The sequence below is a fragment of the Protopterus annectens genome, chromosome 3.part0 (genome assembly GCF_019279795.1).
Source record: "Protopterus annectens isolate FY-2018-M chromosome 3.part0, PAN1.0, whole genome shotgun sequence".
Lineage (NCBI taxonomy): Eukaryota > Metazoa > Chordata > Ceratodontiformes > Protopteridae > Protopterus > Protopterus annectens.
Window position 1 is genome coordinate 324,974,919 of NC_056731.1, and position 14,501 is coordinate 324,989,419.

Here is a 14,501-nt window from a genome sequence, read left to right on the forward strand (position 1 = left end):
TACCCTCTGTGCAAGCTAGCCATGAACCACTGGCTGACAGCCTCTTCCATGGGACTACATCTGATAGCACAATACCTACCAGGGATCAACACCACCCTGGCAGACCACTTGAGCAGAAACTTTCTGGACCCCCCCACGAATGGTAGCTCCACAGAAAAATCTTTTTGCAAATCACTCCGGCGTGGGGGACTCCGGAGATGGATCTCTTTGCTTCGCATCCCAACCATCAACTGAAAAAATTCTGTACCAGGGAGTATCACCACCTAGCCTGGAAGGTGAATGCCATGACCTTCCCCTGGAACACCCTTTTTGTGTACGCATTCCCTCCTCTGCCTCTTGTCCCCAAGGTTCTGGTCAAAATAAGAAAGGAGAGGCCAAAGGCCATGCTGATTGTTCCAGATAGGCCCAGACAACATTGGTACCCTTTGCTGTGCAGCCTGACCTTATAGCTTACAAGGCAGCTTCTCCTGATCTCAAACCTCTTAACTCAGTGGAGGGGGGGTGCTGCATGCTGCACTCAGACCTGCAGACTCTCAAACTATCAGCATGGCTTATACTCTAAAGGCAAACAAGGGCTTCTGTTAAGCAAACAGGTTCTCTACATCACCACAGAGGCCAGAAGGCCCAGCACCAGAAAATCCTATGCAGGAAAATGGAAAAGATTCTGCTCCTGGAGCCAGTCCAGAGGGGGCAAATACCCTCGCAACCTTCCATCCCTCTTATCCTGGACTACCTAGTGGAGCTACTTAACAGTGGCCTCTCCTTCTCCTCTATTAAAATCCACCCCTCGGCCATTTCATCTCATTTTGATACAGAACAGCCCCTTTTTTCCCCATCCTTTAATTAAACAATTCCTAAGAGGAGTTTCTAATATCAGACCTCCCAGAAGGCCACCCACTCCAGCCTGGGACCTGAATTATGTTTTGGAAAAACTAACTTTACCTCCCTTCGAACCTGCTGCTTCAGCAGAACTTGGGTACCTCTCATGGAAGACTGCTTATGGCTATCACTTCAGCCAGAAGAGTTTCAGAGCTATAGGCACTGACTGTCATTGAGCCCTTCATCATCTTCCATGCAGACAGGGTCTCCTTGAGGACCCAATCCCTCCTTTATGCCCAAGGTGGTATCTGATGCAACTCTCAACCAGGCCATACATCAACCGACCATCTTGCCTAACCCTCAAAACAAGGGGGAAATAATTCTGCACTCACTAGACATACACAGACAGATCAGATAATATCTGGACCATACTAAATCCTTCAGGAAAACAGACCAACTTCTTGTCAACTTTGCCCCAGGGGCAAGGAATACAGACCAACTTCTTGTCAACTTTGCCCCAGGGGCAAAGGGGAAGCCAATTTCCAAACAGACCATTTCCAAACGGATATCACACTGTATCCATTTCTGCTTCAGTTTGCATGGGAACCCTCCTCTTTAGGTCTGTGCAAACCCATTCCACTATTGCAGCCTCCACTTCCACAGCATCGCTCAGAGGAGTTCCCACCGAGTACATCCTGGAAGCTGCCACCTGGACTTCTGTCCATACCTTTACCAAGCATTACCACCTACCTCTATTTTCTAAGGCTAGGGCAGGGTTTGCCTCTGCAGTTCTGCAGGGCTTGCTGACCCATTCCTAGGTCTCTTACTAAGCCTACCACCCCTCTCCTCAGCTTTGGGAATCCTCACACAGGTGATGACTGCAACAGTGAAACACTAAGAACATAGTACAGTGTGTACACTTACCATAAATGTAGATGTTCGAGTGTATTCACTGTTGCAGTCCTGATTTCCCATGCTCCTTCCCCTGTATCTTCTTTCATTAGGGAGACATAAGTTTCTAACTGTGGCTTTTAGGCACCAGGACCACTTCATCTTATTTACATGGGCCTCTGACTGGTTAGGGCAAGAAAAACTGATGTAATGACGTTGGCTGCCTTCCTTTATAGCACTGATGACAGCTAGCAAGCGACAGCAGCCGACATAGAAAAACATTGACTCTGGTATTCGGGCCGGCCGAGGACTACCACAGCAGGGATAACCCACAGGTGATGACTGCAACAGTGAATACACTGGAACATCTACATTTATGGTAAGTGTACACAACTGTACTTTCTGAGGGTTTGGTGCTTGTACATCACTTATTTACCTTACAATTCAGACGTACGACATACATCTGATGTATAGCACATGGTAGGATCCAGGCTTTGGTATCCTGGCCAGCTACAGAGGAATATCCCTATTGTAAGGAGTACTACAGCAGTGGTAAGTATATTATCTACTTTTTATGGTAAGTTCTTACACAACTGTACTTTCACAATCTAAACTGCAGACAAACGTACTTGGTCATTGCCAGAAAGCAAGTCAGAAACTTGCAGACTATCACAAAGCATGTGGAAAACATGGTACGGAAAGTCTACAGTAAAGGTTGTGCATTAATAGTCTTGAGCAAAAGAAGTCACTACACACTTTATAGTAGTGCTGTGCTCAGTAGAGTAGTCCTTAATTTTGCATAAAAGTAGAAATAGGTAAAAACTAGCACTGGTCAAATATTGATTAGTTAAAACTACACAATTGTTGCATGTGATTTTGCTTTATTATTGTACTTGACTTATGCAGAATGAAAGCCTAAACATTCTGTGGAGATCCTGTTACGGATCAGCAGATGTATGAAAAAAGTACCTTGTGCATCTTAAATATCCATTTTAAATTCTGAGCATATGTTCTAATTGTTTAATTTAAATTTGGCTTAGATTGTAGCTGAAAAATGTCTTCTGACCAGCTCACTTATCCTGTTATATTACAAAATTGACATCTGTGCTGTCTTCTACTGTTAGGCAATTCCACTTGCTTGCCAGTGCTTCAGTCATTCTGCTCTTCTGTGCCTCCACTGTTTTCTTAAGAATAGCTTTATTTCAACAGCTGTGGGGTGTAGTGGGATGCAGCCTTGACTGTGCCTCAGAATACTAGAGATTTAGATAGTGGCTTTGGGTATCTGTAGGAATTGGCTGGAAGAGATGGGAGTAAGCATCTGCTGCCAGCTCACCCATCCTGTTGCGAAGGTAGGCAGCTGTGGGCTCTGGCTTCTAACAAGACTGAGCATTAGTTGTTACTTGCTGGATTTTCAGCCTGTAAAATTCACACTGCCACAGTGCCTTTTGGGCTTTTGGCCAAGGGGAATGCTGCATAAGAAGGTATACTTCCAGTCAGGAAATAACAGTAAATGAGACTGGAGAGCTGCTGAAGGAGGGAGGGATTACTGTCAGGGAGAGAGGGTAGGCCACCTCCCAGGACCAGCAAGCTGGTCATCTCCTTTTTGCCTGGCTCTTTCCAAGGAATGGAGAGCCAGTTGAGTTTCACTGGTAAGAACAAATGGACCATAAGGCTCTTGCCTGCTCCAGAAATGCCCAGCTCCTGTACTTTGTTGAATGAATTGGCTGATTTGGGTGCTCGTAGGTTCTCTGGTTCAGTCCTCAGCTGAAATGCTTTGAGAGGCATCTGCATGTCCTCCCTGTGCTCATTTGAGTTTTTTCCAAGTGCTCCAGTTTGCTTCCATATTCAAAAACCATACTCAATAGTGTAGATTGGAGCTCCTAAATTCCCCATAGGGGAGTTTGTGTGCATGTGCTGTATGTAAGAAAAACTTGGCAACCTACTCACATTTCCTGCTTTGCCTTGAAAACTTTGCAGGTAGTGTTAGCTGTCCGGGGGTCACTCTAGGAGTCTGAGACTTGTAAGAGTTCAAGTGGAGCCATTGGGCAAGTTCCTGTAGGGAGCAAAGAAAGAAAAATAGCACTATTGCCATGTGAACACCTGAACTGCAACCATATTTTCTGTGGTGCGCCTTTTTTTTTTTACAAATGTTATTTGCCTAGACTTGCCTGTGGAGGTTAGAATGTCTTAGCAAAACCAAACTAATACAGTTTTGAAAGCTGTTGCAGTTGTTTAGCTCAGTCCTTTCTCCTTAATCGTTTCACCGTTTAGGATTAATTTCAGCTATAGGTCCAATTATGGAGGGTCCCTGGTGTTAGATAGAGATACTTTGTTACCAGTTATCAGAGAACTGTCCTTAGTGTCAGGATTACATATTGCTTTCTCTTGTTTCTTTCCAGCTGTTTTGATTTTCCTGTACCATAATTATGTTCCCAGTATTTACTTGTTAGCAGTCAGTTTACCAAGGCTTCATTGCCAATTCTTGATTTGCAAGAAAGTTATTCCTGGTAACTGAGCTTGAACTTAACAGATACAGAGATGAGTGGTTATGTATTTATCATTACTTCTTGGTGTATGTTGGGGGGGGGGGGTGCCGACCTGTAGGTAATAAATGTTGGGTGGGTGGCCTAATGGTTAAGGTGTTTGCCTTACAAACACAAGGTGCAGGGTTTGAGTCTCACAAGGGATAATTGGCTAGGCTTAAAATGGCTCGCAAGGGCAGTTAGCTTAGTACTAACCTATGAACCTATAAGCAAGATGAACCCAGATGTAAAAACCCATCAAGGGTTGTCCTTTAGATCAGCTGATGGCAAGAAGAAAGTACCTTTTAATTATGCAGAGTAGTATATTTGCATTATTGGGAATATTTGAGTGTTTAGTTAATTTAATATTTGTTATTTATGCTTGAAAACACTGTCATCCTCTACAGAAGTGTCCAGTAAGCATAAAAGGGCTGGATGCAAATCAGAGACTTTCAAAGTAAAGAATGGCTTGGTTATGCTTTTGTTTTCTTTGCCGTAATTATAAAAAAGTGACAAATCTTCAGCTTGTGCACTTGGAACTTTACAGAGCAGAACTTGATTGGTAGTTTATAATAATGAGTGCCATTAACTGTAGAGTGCGTCGTCTTCTTCTTTCAGCTTTTCCCGGTTAGGGATGCCACAGCGGGTCACCTGTCTGCTCATGATTGGCAGTGGAGTTTTACGGTGTCGAGTTGCTAGCCCAACATCCAACCTTCCACAGAAGGCACACACACTCACGCCTAGGGCCAATTTTAGAGTATCCAATCCACCTACAGCATGTCTTTGGGATGTGAGAGGAAACCGGAGCACCTGGAGGAAACCCCCACAGGGAGGACATGCAGACTCCACACAGAAGGCACCCCAGCTCAGGATCGAACTGTTGAACCTCTTGCTGTGAGGCGATTAACTATATAGTGCTATAGTAGCTAAACGTATTCTGCAGAATGTGTGGCATCCTTTTCTTTATTTTGTATCCTTTTCTGTCATATGGTTAGTGGATAAACAAAATAGAACATTGCTGAAAGAAAAATGTTAAAATTTGCATATTAACTAGTATTGTTATTGCAGGTACTGTTAACGTGCAACTGTGGACACAGAAAAGAAAATATGATCTGCTGTGAAGCTTCCTCTACTTGCCAAAGGTTAGCAATATTTGGGGGGTGGTTGAAATCATTACTTGATGCCTTTGTTTTTGCATTATAGGTTGCCCTAGTAGTAGTTAGTAGTTGCCTGTAGGTTCTCAGTGTGAAACCAAACAGCTCAAATTGTTCATGTAATTCTGTGGTTTAGTTACGCAGATAAAACTGAAATTGTGTAATACCTTTTCATGCTCATAAGTATTAAAAAACAATGTGAGCTTTCTAGGCTGTGTGAATCCTCTTGGAATGGGAATTTTTGCACATTTTAACATCTTCTGTTCATGAGTTTTACTTGTATATCACAAAAGCGCACTCATTACTTTTAATGTCTGCATTGAGACACTAAAACATGTATATGTGAATTTTTTTATGGGTTAGAAATTTATTTTAACTTGTGCCTGTTTGGGGAAGTGGTAAGGAATTCCATACTTTGCATTATTTGCATGTGTAGCCCACTAGATGGTATAGCTAAAAGAGGTTCATAAGTGTATACTAGGCTAGAAACAACAGTTTTTTAAGCCTAGCCATGCATGCCAAATGTATCTGACAAATTATAGGAACCTTAAGAACATTTTAAGGGGTATATGTAGACTCTGGCTTGGGTGGTCAGGCATTTGCAGGCTGCCGCTGTCCATTAAGGACATAGACCAGGGGTGAATTCCTGATTCTCTACCTATTGGTCCAACTTGCACTTGAATTGTGTTATAGAAGAACTGTGCTTCATATGGATGGGAAGTCTGTTCCAGAAGTGGTAGTCTCCGGGTCACATACCTGTCCCTCCATAATACGCTATTTATATCACAAGCAAGGTTTAAGTCCCTTGACTGGGTAGTTCTGATGCCATTTTTTTTTGGATATGTGGAAGGTTTGTCAGAGTGGGAGCCAAGTATGCCATAACCCCGGGTATAGATTGGCTGTCAACAATCTGTAGAACACAGACTGCAAGGATAAAGCTTTGAGGTGTTCTACTTAGTACATGTTTATGCCCTGTATATTTTTTGTGGGAACCTTCTGTGGACATTCCAGTTGTTGCATGTACCTGGTCAGGTATATACTGAAAGGGACATTGTACTCTAATGATTAGTGTAATGTGGACAGAATACAGTGGAATGATGACTTCCTTGACCTAGGTGCCATATTCTTGCTTATAAGTTGTGCAACTTAGTGTAAAAATGAGAAAAGGGGGGTTTGGACAGATGGATAGCGTGATTTTCTTAACACCGTAGACATGCGATGGTCGAAGGCCAGGTTACTGTCTACATGTGTTCCTAAATCCCAGGCGAGTGGTTCTACTCTTGGAGTTGTCTAATCAATTAGGTAATTTCCACATCTGACTGACTTCACAAAGGATTACTATTGTGTATGTTTTGGCATTGAGTTTTAGACCGTGGCTCTGGCACCAGTTATTTGTTTGAGTCAGCCTTTTTAGGATTAATGTCTTGGGGGGGATTCTGTGACTGTTTCTAGTTTGCAGTCATCTACAGACTTGGTCAGCAGGAGGATATTGATGTTGGCCGTGGCTTCAGAGAATTAGATGTCAAAAAGGAAAGGACCTAGCAGAGCTCTGAGGGCCACAACTAGTTATGGTCCTCTTTGTGGAGTTGTGCTTCCCTATCCTAAATTTTTGGGTCCGTCTTAGATCCACTCAGCTGTCCAGTGGATGACACAGGGGTTTATACATAATTCTGTGAGTTGTCTACAATGCCCGAGTGGAATGTTGTATCAGATGTTTTGGCCAGGTCAAGGTGAGTAGTATGCGCTGTTTGACCTCATCCATTGCTTTGGTGACTTCTTCAAAGAAGTTCACCAGGTTGAGTAGGCATGATTTGCCTTTGATGAAACTAAATTGGATTGGATCCAATGTCTGAGTATTTCCTGTGTCATTCTTAATTGCCATGGCTTGGCATATGAGACTAGTTGGACCTGTGTGTCTGTAGTTACCGGGTTCTGGATGGCCCGGACTTGTGTAGAGTGAGAACCATTGCAGTTCTCCATTCATGTAGCATGAAGCCTGTCTGGAGACTACAGTTAAATAGTGACCGTAGTGATTCTGATAGGACTTGTTTCATGCTATTTAGGGAAATCTTGGGATATTATCAGGGTCCATTAGTACAGTATTCTTGACTTTTGAAAGCACGTCATGGATGTTCTCCCTAGTGATATTCTGGGTGGGGATTATGATCATTGGTATTTTGACTGAATTTGTCGGTCACTAGATTGCTTTATTTGCTTTATATTTTGGCTGAGTGTAGGTTGTTGGCAGTTTTTTATGTGCAATCTAGTAGTATCTCTGTGCCTTTGTTTCCTTACTAAGTAGAATGTTTGTGACTCCGCTCTTGCCAGCCTTTTATTCGTGGTTTTTTAATGAGCCTCTATGTTATATTCTGGCAATTAGTCATTTTGTTTTCTAAGAGAATTTCAAGAATCCATCATCTACAAGATGTTCTTCGTGTTCACTGTTGCAGTCATTACATTTGGGTAATCTGGCTGGCAGGTTGCCCTCAGTCGGCCTGAATTCCAAAGTCCTGGGTCCTGCGTCGGCTGCTATCTCCCCTTCCTTGACGTCAGGTCATCAGGGGTATAAAGGATGCGGCCGATGCCATTTTCTTTAGTCTTTCTTGCCGCGCTGTGCCCGAAGCAGAAGCAGTTTGCAAGTGCCGGTCGGCCGACTCCTGAGATTTTCGTGTTCGAGTTTCAGATCTGAAGTCTTCAATAAAGCTAAGTAGCCCATTAGGGAAACTTTTTTCTTGCTCCAGACCGATGTGAGAAAAAGTAAATAGTTGTATTTCTTGTGGAAAGCAAATACCTCATAAGGACTTTCATTCTTACTGTATTCCTTGCCTAGGCCCTGATCACATTTCTGGTTGTCGGTTTTGTGCTAGATTTAACCAACGCACTATTAAGCGTCTGTATGATTTTGCTTTAAACTATTTTGGGCGCCGGTTTAATTATCCAAAAATGTCGGATAGCCATCTGATTACCGGAGTTCACAAAAAATGCAAAGAAAAGGAGAGAGATAGACAACCGAGGCCCAAAACAGACGAAGCTTCTCCTAAGCCAGTCACCGGTTTGCTGGTTCTCAGTGAGGCGCTTTCGCAGCCCCTGACGCCTGCTACTTTAGAGTCGCAGGCCGCTACCGACTCCCATGTTGAGTCGGCCATGCCGCTGGAAACTCAAGGTATTGGAGCCTCGGATACTATTCCTTCAGATGGGTCCGGAGCCACTGAGCAGGCACCGGCTTCTGAGGGTGTATTCAGACCTAAACATCTTTACATTAAACCAACCTCAGCTTCAAAGACAAAGTCTAAAGCACCTTCTAAAGCAAAGAAACAAACTCAAGAGCCACGTGGACAGGCCTCTATACCCAAAAAACAGATGCTCAAAATGACTGAAGACTTAATTACCTTGATCAGGGGTTCCCATCCCCCTCCTGATAAGAGGCCTAGGCAAGAGACTGACTATGAATCTTCAGATCAGGTTTCTATTTCTTCTGATTCCTCTTCTGATCAGGAATATTTGCTTCCCCCCCATGAGGATTCTGATGCTGAAGAATCTATACCTTCAGCTTCTCCTATTAACTGGACTGATCTGGTGTTGCATTCACAGTTTGTAATACTGTAGCTAGAATTAGACATTAATCTTCCCTCCCCAACTCACTGAATTGTCTCACACAGTATAAAATGTAATAATACTGTAGCAATATAAAAGAAAATGTGCACTTTTATAGAAAATACATTGAAGAAAAAATGTAAAATCAAACACTAGCAGGAATAGTTTCCTTCAAACTAAAGGGGTGGCGAAAGCCACAAAACTCTGGGCTAGGCTTATAAATGCCCTTGGGCAGATAGCCTAGTATGAACCTATGAACCTATGAATTTGATTGCTGACAGTTAAAAGGAGGCTGTCACGGTACTTGTTATAAGGTGATGGCTGAAAGAACCATAGTAAATCCGCTCATCATAGGGTTTTCATTCTTTTCCTCTTATATGACAAAAGAGGCAAAATCATTAATTATAAAACAAAATAATGCAATGTGGCAGCCCCCTTTAAGGCCATTTTAGCGTATAACAAATTAGGAAATAACTGCTTTGATACACAAACATTAGTAATGCATTAAAGTTCAGGATATACTGAAAACCTGATGTCCTTCAAGGATGCAACTGCAGTCCTCACATATGGGTTGTCCTGCCTCAGGCAGCCCTTCGGTCGGCTGGATTCCAAAGTCTGGGTCCGGCGTCGGCTGATGTCGCCCTTTCCCTGACGTCAGAGCGCCTGGGGTATGAAAGCGTCAGCCGACGCCATCTTCTTCAGTCTTTCTTGCCGCGCGGCGCTCGAAGCAGAAGCAGTTCGCAAGTGCCGGTTGGCCAGCTCCTGTGTTTTCAGCTATTGAAGTCTTCAAAAAAAGCTAAGTACCCCGTTGGGGACCTTTTCTTGCCTCAGCCAATGTCAGATAAAACTGAAAAAGTTAATAATTGTTTAACTTGTGGGAAACAAATACCTCATAAGGATTTCCACTCTTACTGCTTACCCTGCCTAGGCCCAGAACACAACGTCTCGGCCTGTGCAGCTTGTGCTTCTTTCAATAGACGCACTCTTAGGCATCTGTCAGAGTTTGCACAGGATTATTTTGGGGAAGATTTTTGTTATATCATGCCGTCTGAGCTTCTGACAGCGCATTTACCTAAAAAACGGAAGGATAAGGACCGACACTCGCGGTCCGCGGCCTCGGCCGACACCACGCTTAGGCCTACTGCGAGTGTCTCTGTCTCTTCTGAGCTGGTTTCACAACCGCTACAGACCGACGACACCGCCCCACCGGCTACTTCGGTACCGGAGGCCAGCTCGGTGCCGGTTTCTGTTCTCACCTCTGAGACCGTAGCCCAGGATATTTCTGACACCATTTCAGTGGATAAGACTACTCCAGCACGTGGGGCTGCCAGGCCTCCAGTGTCTATGTCCATTAAGGCCTACACACGTGCCAAGGCTGCCAAACAGGTTAAGTCTCTCCCTCCAAGATCTGTTTCTCTGGGATCCACTTCTGGTTCTCAAATTTTAAGTTTAGCTGAGGACCTTATTTCTTTAATTAGGGGTTCTCAGCCACATCCAGATAGAGGCTCTCAGCCACCTTCTGTCAAGAGGCCTAGGGTAGAGCAGGTAGATCCCCAGTCCTCAGATGAGGCTTCAGGTGATTCTGCACATTCAGACTACCAGGAGGAGGCCTTCCCAGCCTACGAGGATTCTGATGCGGAGGAATACATTCCCTCCGCTTCTCCTCCTGAGGAGTTTTCCTTTGGGGAAACGCTTCATTCCATGAGGGAATACTTCAAATGGCAAGGCCAAGAATACTCAGATTCTAGGAAAAGATTAAGGGAATTTTTAAAGCTACCTCAGCATAGACCCTTAGCTATTCCTCCAGTTTTAAATGTTTTAGATGATGTGTACTTAGAATCTAGTGTTTCCCCTGACTCTCTCCCCCCTGCTCCTGTCAAGCCAGACAGGTACTACAGGGTCCCAGACACACATCAATTTCTGTACAAGGGCCATACTGCTGACCCTGAAACTATTTCTCAGGGGCCTAAAGGGGTTTCCTCCACTACTGCTAAGAATCCACTTCCTTCGGAAAGAGATTCTAGGGCTTTAGAAAGGTGGGGCAAGAAAGTATATACATCTTCCACCCTTTCTATCACGAGCATTAAATTGTCAATTTCATATGATTCAGCATCAGGAATACATGTTGGATGACTTGCAAAGAAATTGGCTTCCCTGAACCATTAGATAGAAAGGGGTTACAGGAATTGGTTCATAATACTCAGCAGGTTAGCAACCATTTCCTTCAGTGTGGATATGATGCATTGGAAGCTTCATGTAGAGCAGCAATGACAGGTGCGGTCATACGCAGACATGCTTGGTTAAAGGAACAAACATTGCCAGACCATGTGAAAATTAAGCTTTTGAACGCACCACTAGAGAAACATAAGCTATTTGGTGCTACTGCACAAGAGGTTTTAAAGAAAATAGAGGAAAAGGCAAAATCAGTGCAAACAGTCAAAGATTTCCTCCATGTACAGCCTACAAGATTCAGCAGGAATTGGCCTTCTAAGCATTGGTCCTTTCCAGACACAGACAAATTTCAAAGAGGCAAAAACAGACGTGGCAGAGGTAGAGGGCAAACTCGAGGCTCCTACAGAGGACGTCAATGGCAGCCTCCGAACCAGAGAGGTGGGGCAGGACCTTCCACTGCTCCACAGGGACAATCCCAATGACTTGACTTTGACTCCATCCAGGGCTCAATTAGAAGCACCTTTGGGCGGAAATTTATCTTTATTCTCAAAAAATTGGCACAATATTACAAAGGACAAATGGATACTAGACATATTAGACAAAGGATACAGATTCCATTTTCATACACTGCCAACAAGACATGGCAGGCCAAACCTGCCACCAAATCAAAGGGCAGAGGCACTCAAACAAATAACAAACCTACTTCAAATAAGAGCAATAGAGAAGGTTCCTTCTGCAGAACAAGGCCAAGGATTTTATTCAAGACTGTTCCTTGTTCCAAGAAAAGAAAACCAATGGAGACCCATTCTGGACTTGTCCGCACTGAATACTTACCTTATTGTGCCAAAATTCAAAATGCTGACTTTACAGCAACTCCTTCCCATGCTGGGCAAGGGGTCTTTGCTGGTAACTCTGGACCTCAAGGAGGCATACCTGCATGTCCCAATCAGACAAAGTTGCAGAAGATACCTCAGATTTCTTGCAGGCTCAGAGCATTATCAATTCTCAGCATTGCCCTTTGGCTTATCTACTGCACCCAGAGTGTTCACGAAATGCATGGCATCAGTAATTGCACATTGCAGACTTCAGGGGATACAAATATACCCTTACCTGGACGACTGCCTTATACAAGCGGACAGCCAACAAGCCTTGTTAAAAAACTTGGACTATGTCATTCACCTACTGCAGGCCTTGGGATACACAGTCAATATTCAGAAATCAAGTCTCGTACCATCCCAACAAATACCTTTCCTGGGTGCCACACTGGACACAAACACCCAGATGGCGTTTCTGACAAAAGAAAAACAAAAACAATTACCAAGGCCACATTCCACCAGAGCTACAGCCACCTCCACAGCCTTTTTAAGAGGAGTGGCAACAAAGGACATTTTAGAAGCTGTTACATGGAGCTCCGTGCATACATTTTCCAAACATTACAACCTGCCTTTATATTCCAGATCCAGAGCAGGGTTTGCTTCTGCAGTCCTGCAGGGCATTTTAGCTACACCATCTTTGTCTTAGTGCCTGCCACCCCCAGGTTGGCTATGGTATTCAACCCATATGTGAGGACTGCAGTTGCATCCTTGAAGGACAAAGTACAGTTTTGTACCTACCATAAATGTAGATGTCCGATAGGTATGCAACTGCAGTCAGGTTTTCCCTCCCACCTACCCCTCTGTGGTATTCTTTTGGGTTTCTACCCCTCATTTTAGCTACTTGGGGTAATTTTTTTATGGTGTATTTGTTTTTATGTTGTTGTGCTTGTCTGGGATTTTTTCTGTATTTTCAAAATTTAGCCTTCCTTAGAGGGCACCTGGCATCTGGGGCAAGAAACACTGAAGAAGATGGCGTCGGCTGACGCTTTTATACCCCAGGCACTCCGACGTCGGGGAAAGGGCGACATCAGCCGACGCCGGACCCAGACTTTGGAATCCGGCCGACCGAAGGGCTGCCTGAGGCAGGACAACCCATATGTGAGGACTGCAGTTGCATACCTATCGGACATCTACATTTATGGTAGGTACAAAACTGTACTTTTTCAGTGATCAGGTGTGGTTCTCCTGTTAATAGAAGCTCCAAAATTTACTCAGATTCCTTCATTTCACTGCAGAGAGACATTAAGGGTGAAAATCCCTTCAGTTCCTTAACTAATGCTACAAACTTTTTTCAGCTATAGTTCAAAATGTGTGGTTTCAGCCAATATTGGTAACCCATCCAGACCATTTTTAGTTGTTGTGGAAATTAGATTTAAAGGAACCCTCACCAGTACTTAGTAAATTCACAGAGGGACAAAGGAAAAATAAAAGAGTAGGTCATCTTCACTAGTGGCTTCTGGAGAGTATGAAGAATTTTATTTGGCCTTGACAGGTTCCCACCAGAACCTGATGCAGACCATGACACATTTCCCCAATTTGGATCACCCCAAAGGACATAATTGGCAGAAAATAAATTATGCAGGAGCGTTTTTGCTTGCCTTCATGTGTCCTCTGTTCTCTGAAAGGTAAATACTTTGATTATGAGATGCTACAGGCAAATTTACATTTCCCCACTTGTTTTAGTGAATATCTTTAATGCAAATTATCACCATCCTGGCATGCAAGAACCTTCTGTTAAAACTCTTACAGAATGTGTATAAACTCAACTGAGTTAAATGCCATCCTATTACAGGCAATGTTCTTGTCCAAGATGTGTCAGAGATGACCAGTCGCCCTTCACATCCACACCATCAGGAAAAGGAGAATGTCTTTACTCAAGTCTGGTTCATCCTCTAAATCCTGCCCATCTACTAAGGGGTAATATTGAACTTAAGGCTCAGACTGAGAAATTGTTATCTCATGTGAGTGAATTCTGCATACCATTTCAGAAGGTTACTTTTGTTCACTTTAACATATTCCACATTCCACCCAAATATGACCTCTTACAAAGGGCTCAACTCCCTTTAGTTGGTGTTCTGTGCTGTGCTATTTTGTTGGATTTTTTTCTGCCAAATCTGGTGCTGATGTAGCCTTTTCTTTGATTAAAGTTTGTCCATTTTAGTATGCATTCCAGCTGCCCGCAAATAACATCTATCCCGTCTGTTAAGACCTTTCTGAAAAGAGATTTTAGATTTAATGTTACCAAAGTGAAAAATTTCAGTTTCATTGGCGCTGTTGTTTATGGTGTGGAAGTTTGCTTTACCACCAGTAAATTGTGTATAGCCAAATTGTGAATGTATACATCAGTGCAATTCAGCCATTGAAAGTCACTGAAAACTCATTTCACTGAAACTCATTTAGTTGAAAGTTCTATATGGCCTTTTCCTCGCTGTAGTGCGATCCTGGAGTTAATATATAAAGTAAATGTCTGTCCA

General features: G+C 43.4%; 1 protein-coding gene across 1 annotated transcript in view; it reads left to right on the top strand.

The window, feature by feature from the left end:
• The window catches only part of NFX1 (nuclear transcription factor, X-box binding 1), a 1,622,551-nt gene that overhangs the window by 1,078,833 nt on the left and 529,217 nt on the right, over window positions 1-14,501 (top strand). The window contains exon 15 of the mRNA XM_044065583.1: window positions 5,301-5,374. Within this exon, the coding sequence (XP_043921518.1) occupies window positions 5,301-5,374 (74 nt within the window). The remainder of the gene's footprint in view (window positions 1-5,300; window positions 5,375-14,501) is intronic.